At 47.2% G+C, this 8,062-nt stretch overlaps 3 protein-coding genes across 3 annotated transcripts; all 3 read right to left on the bottom strand.

Moving 5' to 3' along the window:
- N7479_004700 (uncharacterized protein) lies at window positions 1-333 on the bottom strand (the record flags this gene model as incomplete). The annotated part of the gene is made up of 1 exon (XM_057252397.1): window positions 1-333. The coding sequence occupies one exon, from the start codon at window positions 331-333 to the stop codon at window positions 1-3; it is 333 nt and encodes a 110-aa protein (XP_057111722.1).
- Window positions 334-723: 390 nt separating this feature from the next.
- Window positions 724-2,490, bottom strand: N7479_004699 (HoxN/HupN/NixA family nickel/cobalt transporter; the record flags this gene model as incomplete). Its single annotated transcript, XM_057252396.1, has 7 exons — window positions 724-1,349; window positions 1,411-1,556; window positions 1,621-1,899; window positions 1,950-2,035; window positions 2,086-2,158; window positions 2,223-2,233; window positions 2,287-2,490. The coding sequence occupies 7 exons, from the start codon at window positions 2,488-2,490 to the stop codon at window positions 724-726; spliced, it is 1,425 nt and encodes a 474-aa protein (XP_057111721.1).
- A 1,145-nt stretch (window positions 2,491-3,635) lies between these two features.
- N7479_004698 (uncharacterized protein) lies at window positions 3,636-4,901 on the bottom strand (the record flags this gene model as incomplete). The annotated part of the gene is made up of 1 exon (XM_057252395.1): window positions 3,636-4,901. The coding sequence occupies one exon, from the start codon at window positions 4,899-4,901 to the stop codon at window positions 3,636-3,638; it is 1,266 nt and encodes a 421-aa protein (XP_057111720.1).
- Between the last annotated feature and the right edge of the window lie 3,161 nt (window positions 4,902-8,062).

Genomic DNA, 8,062 nt, shown 5'->3' with positions numbered 1-8,062 from the left:
TCATGGACAGTGGTCATAGTGGAAGGTGACCATGGTGGAGGACAAGGTGGACGACCAAGGTGGAGGTGGCCATGGACATTGGTCATAGTGAAAGGTGACCATGATGAAAGGTCCTTGGTGGAAGGTCTGTCGTGGAAGGTCCTGATGCATAGGCAAGACATTTGTGATAGGTCCATAGTAGATGAGATCAAGGTGGGAGGTCCATGATGGATGTGGACACGATGGACATTGATCACAATGAAGGGTGACCATACCCGAACCTTGATGGAGGGACTCGATGGATGGCAAAGATTGAAGGTCCATGGTAGATGGGTCCGAGGTGGATGGATCCATGGTGGAAGGTCCATAGTAGATTGGGTCATGGTGGATGGTGACCAAGGTGGAGGTGGAAGCCCAGAGAGAAGAAGAGATGTGAAGGAGGAAGAAAAAAGAAGAAAGAAAATTTCTGGACGGGGGTATATATAACCTGCCAATGGCTTAGGGACCTGGGAGTCGGAGACTAGTTGAGTCCCTTCCTAATTGGGAAGGCACTGGGGTAAACTCCCATACACCTTAACCTTCAGGCAGTAATTTCCCTCCCCGGGGAGATGTTAACTTGGGTAAATACAACCTGTAGAGCCTATGTGATAGAAGATGTATGTATATTAAGAACTCTTGCATTTCAAGAACAGCAACCAGTCTATATAAACCAGTTTATACTAGCTAGCTAGGGTGTAGCAACACTTACACGATGTGGTCCTCAAGTCTCGGCTCACGGGTCTCCTTAATAGCAATGTGAGACGAGCCCCCCTTCCCAACAACCTCAGTAATTGTACCGTCCTGCTGAGTACGACTAGTGGTCTCAGTCACGATGATACCACCGCCAGGGGTATCAGCAGGAGAATCATCGTCATCTCTATATCTCTCCACATCATTAACGACATTCTTCCCATACCGCTGATCCATCCACCTGCGCCATGGCTTATAGACTACAACGCTCAGGCCACCAAAGATAATAAAGCAACCGCAAATACCACCGCCAATAGCGTCGTAGTATTCACCAGCGACTTCAACGCCGTCCCAGAATTTGCCTGTGGCATGTGTGACGTTCAGGATGAGACTGAGTAGCTGGATCACGCCAATGATAATCGCCACAATGACGGTTAGCGTGGTTAGCACAATTGAGTAGTACAGGAATGCGATTGGGTCGCGGTGGTTGCCTTGCGATTGCGGGAGCAGATCTGGATCGCTGGCTGCTGATGAGGTGTCTGAGATGGTGTTTGGCTTTGGCGGGAGGAAATTGGCCGCGGGCTGGATGTAGAGAGAGAACATCAGGGCTCCATCGATTGTGTCAAGGAGACACATACCAGCTGGGAGGTGTTAGTCGAAAGTATTCGGTGAAGTAATGGGTTCGATTATGAGATTACTAACCCGTGAATAGAGCTGGGAAAATGAGAATCACCCAAAAGGATGTTCCCTTTGCTGCTTCGATGGATGAGATTCCAAGTAGAGCGATTTCGGAGGAAGTGTCAAAGCCAAGACCGAACAGAACTCCAAGGGGATACATCTTCCATGGACTAGACACAAATAGACACCTTTGTTAGACATGCAGAACATTAATAACTTGACCGGAGAACATACCGGTCAATCAATTTGAACATTTTCTTCAAGATCGAGAAAAGGACTCCTCCACCCTCGACCTTCCAAGCTTCATCTTCGCAGCCTTCAGGGAGACTGAAGACCTTTTGCATCTGCTTCACAAGCTTATACAAGATGTACGCATTCATAAGACCAAGCAGGATCAGGAAGGCAGCGCTGACGGATGTACCAATGATTCCACCGACTGTGCTGAAGTTGTCGAAGCGGTCAGAGACTGCTGCGGCTGTAGCCGCGACGACAATAGATGTGATGATCACAATGCTGGGCTGAGTCAGATTTGATTCGATATAGAATGAGGTGATTGTGCTCACGTTGAGTGACCAAGCGAGAAGAAAGTTCCCACAGTAACGGGCTTTTGTCCCGTTGCCAAAAGTCTTCTAGTCATTAGATCGATAGCCTATAGACGGATTAATCATGTGTTCTGTTTCCTGGCTGAATTCAACATACAGAAATGTGATCTGCATCGAATGCATGTCTCAATCCAAGAGAATAGGCAAGAGCAGCTGTAGAAACCAGCGAACTGCCATGCAATTAGTATATAAAATGAGCTTTAGGCTATCAGATATCCAACAATGAAGACTTACGGATTATAGCTCTATAGAAATATTAGCGAATCAATCCAATGTAACACAAGCTATCAAGACATACCAACACAATAGCCGCCGCCACCCAAACTATAATATTCAACAACGCAATAAAGGCAATAATTCCAATAGCGCGAAGGGGAATCTTCCTAATACCGGGCATTTTGCTATGCGAGCGCTCAGCGCTGCGAAGAAGAGGTTGCAGACTCCATTTCCGGTCGCTATCTAGACGTGAGTCTGTATCTGCAGGCTCATTGAATGCCGACATGATAGATTTCGCCAGAATAAATTTCTGTAAGAATATCTAGATGTAAGAGATGATCTTTAAAAAGATTTAAAAACTCTTCAAAACATAGAAGAGGGGCTTTTTCTATACGCTTGCAGCTAAAACTTTAGATAACCCCGCCAAGCCCAATTATGCCAAGACTACTGCATGTATTGTATCCGTGCTTATAGGCATCTCCCTCCATTTGTATACATCGCCGTAGGATTCTGTATCAGAATGCTGCCCGAATCTTAGAGTGTTCAAGATGAGATGAACGTCCAAATCTCCTGGACTTTCTAGAGCTCACGGTGTTATGTGTGCCATGGACTATGGACAGCGGAGCAGCGGAGAGTTCCGATGCTGATAGGAAACCTGGAAGCTTGGCTTCATTATTCACAGCTTCTATTCCCATATGCTAATGGCTTGAATACTTTAATTTTTGATGTTCGACACACCCACTATAAATCCCTTCCTGTACCTGTGATTGGATGGGTTAGCTGTTTCAGTTCGCCGGTCGCCGAGCTTAGGCGGGTCTGTGTTATGGTAGTTCGGCAAACTACCGGTTCATGTGAACTGAGTTTTATATAAGGCTGCGGATATCTGATTGTTGGTTTATATTAGCTGTAGTTCTAACTGGATAGTTGGATATTGTTTGATTGGTTAATTAAAATTTTGTATGGATAACTTCGAAGAAGTGAACTATATACGGAATATGTATGTGAATTGAATTTCACAACATTTGAAAAAAATTTTCCTGCCAAGCTCTGCCGCGAAAAGCTTTTGAAATCATTATCATACCATCATTAGACTGCCAAGATGAGATATTTTTTTTGGCGCCAATCCCGATACCGGGGTGCTTTTGCACCCGGTATGTCAGGACTGGTCAATCTGTCCTTCACCAAGATGGCCTACAAAGGTCCAGCATTGGTGGAATCAGATACGGAGAAGACATGGAGATGATCCAGCAACACATGCCAGATATAGCTCTCGGATATGCCTTCATGGTGCAGCTCAATCAACCCCCAGTAAGACTGGGAGATGGCATGTGAGCCGTGACCGAGACCAAGCCTTTACGACAAGGTCTGGGGGTTTGTTATGGATTTAACAGCGAATTTTTTTTTTGGCATCAACCGAACTAAAAATCAAGTTCAAGCAGCAGCCAGTACAGTCGGCGACGGAATCCACTTCGTAACCTTAGGCTGTACACGGATATCCTGGCTGACAAGAATATTCCACTCATTCCGCGTGATGGGAGTAACGTCCGACGCAGAAAGAGGCGTCTTGGGTCCACGCTTATTGTTTCCTCGCATCTTCGACGGTGGAGGCTGTCTCCGACCGCGCACAGTCTGGATGGGTGATCTCTTCACCTCGCGAGGGCGTTCCGCCTTCACCCGGATAGGGATTGGATCAGCCTTAGGCTTCAAAATGATTCGCTCAGCAGCTTTGGGCAAGACTTTTACTTGGATTTTTTCCTGAATTTTGGGCTGGAGTTTGGGCTGGATCATCACTGGAATCTTAGTCTGTGCCATTGTCTTAGTCTGGACCATTTCTGGAATCTTAGTCTGGACCATTGCTGGAGTTTTTGCTGGAACAATGGCCTCGACTTTGGCCGGAACTGGAACTGGAGTTGGAGCTGGAGCAGGAGCTGACACTAGAACTGGGGCAGGAGCAGGAGCAGGAGTCGGGGCTGGAGCTTTCGCCTGAACGGGAAGGATGATAGCATCCTGGCTGTGGACATTCTTGTACGCAAGTGCGACTGCAGTGAGCTGCTCGTCTGGGACATCGAGCTGCTCATAGACACGGTGGAAGAAAGCTTTGCTAAAGGGGCGACCGGAGAAATCTGCGACGATGCGGTGGAGTAGTCGAACGCAGGATGACATCGACTGTTCGTCGCTGCGAGAAAAAGGGCGGGTAGATAGAATACACATGCGGCGCTTGAAGGTGTAGATGCGGTCCATGTTCAGGAGAGTTAGGCCTTCCTGGCTGAAGATGACTTCGTTCTGGAGGATGGATTGCTTGACGAGGTGATCGTTTGCCTGGCGTTCATACTGACTGCGGCTGATAGCGTCTGTCCAGCTGGGGCCGAGGGAGAACTTTCTTGAGCCTTTGGCGATGGCGCGTTCAAGTACTCGCCATGCTTGTGGCTCAATTGGGTGAATGGGGATGATCATTAGGTCGGAAGGTTGACCGGTCGGGTAGGGCTTTCCGCGGCCGATGAGGAGGGTGACGTGCATCATTCTTTGTTGGAGTTTGGAGGAGATGTATTCCAGGGCTGGGAGTAGGGAGGGTGTGACGGTCTCGGAATCGAAGCTGAATTCCGGAGATAGTGGTGGAGAGATCATGTCGTTGGTGAGGGTTCTTGGTGAATTGGGGACATATATGCCCATTGGGCGGGGGAGACGCATAACGCCCATGATGTGATTAATTGGGGATTTGAGATCCGATATAGGGGAAATCCCCTTTTTTGGTGAAGAGCTGGGAGTTGAGGAATCCAGATGGCTTGAGTGCCTGATATAGGCACCATCTCAGGGGGAACTAACATCAATTCCCCCGCATCTCTTCAGTCTTAACAAGGGAAAAGTATCAAATTAACTACTATTTAATATGTCTAATGATAGTAAATTCCATGGCCAACGAACCAATCATAATCTTTCGATCAGCACGATAAAAATACTTCCAAGATTGTAACCGCTGCGGCGTTCACCCACCCAATAGACAACCTCCATTGATCGCTGCCCTAACGCACTTATGCACGCCACAGCACATTTTCAAGACATTGGATTTGCAGACCAAACGGCCCCCACCTAAACTTGATCACATTTCCCACCATCCCGGATGTTGGTAACCTTGACTTACATCGATAGGCTGAGAATGTCTCCCAGCTGCTAGCCTCGGTCGTCTTTACAGGAACATGCCTTTGATAACGGTAGCTTGCACTAGCGTCGAAGTGGCAGCGGATATTATGAGATCTTGACTGGCTCAGTTCGCCTTCATCACTGCGTACACGTTATTGTGTAGCTTGAACTTTACCCTGTCGAACAACAGGGGCCCCCATTGTGCATGTCTTCTTGGTGGTGCCACCTAGTCAAGTAAATACGAACCAAGTCGTCGGTCAGTCGTAACTGCACCAACATAGGAACCCCCACCACTCTTTCACCTCTAAGCCTAACCCGCACAGCTCCTTTTGGGGCTCCTTTGGGGCTGAACACGGCGGCTGACGCTCGCATATGAGAGGCAGCACTTAGCCAAATCCTTTGTTTCCTCAAGCCAACCATACTGTAGATAGTGGCTATAGCCCCCCAAAACATTGCCCGTTATGAGGTAATATGATTCTGCCTTTCCAAGGCCACGTAGCTTGCTAGTCATGCATGGAAGCGCTGTGTGCCGCAACCTGCATCTATGACTCGCGATTCTGGACGAATGGATATCCGATCTAACCGGTGGCTTCGTTACTTCGGGAATTCTCATGAGGCTGAATCCTGGCTGATTCCCACAAAGAGCCTCTCTCTATCGATGCGAGCCCAACTAAAACCTGATTGGCTTGTAGATGTGTTAGTTGGTTGGGGGTCATCTTCCACGTCACCTTTGCATGTTCTAGATTATGTCGCAATCACTTAAATTGAGCTTAATTTGCTCGATTATCCCCGATCGACGTCCAGCAAGCGCGATTTTCTGTTTACTACGCCCCCAACTTGGTGATATTGTGACTTTCCCATTTAATATGAATAGTGTAGGCATCCCATCGAGGAAACCTTTCTACTAACTCCCTATCTCTTTTTTATTTACTCTTCTAAATTCTAACTTCTGGATGTCCTTATATTATTTCGTTCACCTAGGCTCTTGATCACATCCTTGCAAGTACTCCATATGACCTTCCACGTCAGATTATGGATCTCCGAGACCCCACATTACAGAATCGGGGCACCATCTCTGTAACTACCAGGGCGTTCATCTCAAAACCTTTTCCTTTGGCTGATTATCCAGCCAAAATCTGAACTTCAGCGCCCCGTGAGATTTAGAGGATTATCTCGCACAGCCCACATCGGAAAACGAGAATGACTTGTGTGGGCTGCAGGCATTTTGTATCCACAACTCGACGCTTTTGCATATTGTTCAAATGGTTCAAATTGCCGATGCTACAAATCACAAGGGAAGTTGTCCTGGACTTTCCGACCGACATCACTCCGACTGTATCAGCCTCGGTGATTTTTTTACCTTTGTTCGATCGTGGCTCAGAGCGATGCAACATTTAAGCTTTCATCAGTGCCTCGCAAGGCTCAAAAAAAGCGCAGCAAATTGAAAAAAAAACTTGCTATCTAGGCGGGGAATTTCCACTGTTGTCCTGGAACAAGCGCGAGATAAGCACATTGACAATTTGTTGACGCACATAGAATCCACAGAATCAGAATCGAAGCCAAGAAGATCGACATCTACCGCGCCACTTTTTTCTACATAGGGAGAAATCCGTATGAAATATACTTTCTCAAGGTCGAAGAAACCACACGTCTTGGACGCCTCGTATTCACGCTTTGTTGCGCAGCCCTAACACCCTAGCCAATCTTTCCCACTGCCTCACCACAATCCAAAATCCTTCCAGAAAACTTCCCCGTGAACACCCTTCCCCCTAGCCTCAAATTGCCCTATTGATTAACCTTGATACGACCAGGCCACGCTGTGCATCTGCCAAGAGAGATAAGTTGCAATTTGAGCCGGGGGGTTCTCCTATTCGCCCTCATCAATTGGCTAAACCAACCATACATGGTCTTGGCGCAGATGCCCAGACTCCAGGACGTGCATCGCACCCGGGTTTAGGTTAGTGTTTACGGGCCAAGTGTGGAATTCCGGCTTGGCGACTGCTTGGGTTGCACTTGATAAGGGGTCTTTTAGTGAATGGGGGCTATCAGTCGGGTGGCTGAGTCGAAGATATGGGTGGCGGGGGGTTTTTGGGTGTGACTTTCTTTTCTTTTTCTTTTTTTTTTTTTTTGCAAGTTAGTTTTGTAAGACGGTTAAACATTGTATTTGTTTTCTTTTGATATCATCAACATACATATATGAAGTGTTGTACTTTGGTTCCATAACAATCAAGCATGGGGGAATCTGGGGCAAATGGGGTAACCTAAAATCAAGCGAATTGCCGTTGCAAAGCGCTCCCCGCAGGGTGTGCTTGGCGTCAATGTCTCCGCTTGCATTTCTGTTACATATCAAGCTTTATCTCTCTATCATATGTACCTATGTAGCTACTCAGACAGCTTGTCTTTAAAATCGTACTAGTAATTACCTCTCGAAGGTATATCCCTGTAGAGATCTACTAGAGCTAATAGAGCCTCATTTTGAAATAACAAGCACAGCCCTATTGTACGAACCCTGTATCCCCCGGAAACAGAACAGGTCAGATCACGGGTCACATGCTTCTTCCGGAAGGATTTCAAGCCCAAGTGGACTGTGCAGATATGGTCTGAGGTCTTTTTTGATAGGTAAATTATACTCCGTACCCCGTAAACCGAAAGGCCTTGGCCAGGGAAGGGTTTCCGTATCTTCCAAGACTATTTAATTGTGTTTTCCGTCAGCCTCCAGG

This window comes from Penicillium vulpinum (assembly GCF_028829585.1).
Source record: "Penicillium vulpinum strain IBT 29486 chromosome Unknown utg000002l_segment0_segment0, whole genome shotgun sequence".
Classification (NCBI taxonomy): Eukaryota; Fungi; Ascomycota; class Eurotiomycetes; order Eurotiales; family Aspergillaceae; genus Penicillium; species Penicillium vulpinum.
The sequence above is the reverse complement of the archived record's forward strand: the minus strand, read 5'-3'. Positions and strand labels throughout refer to the sequence as shown.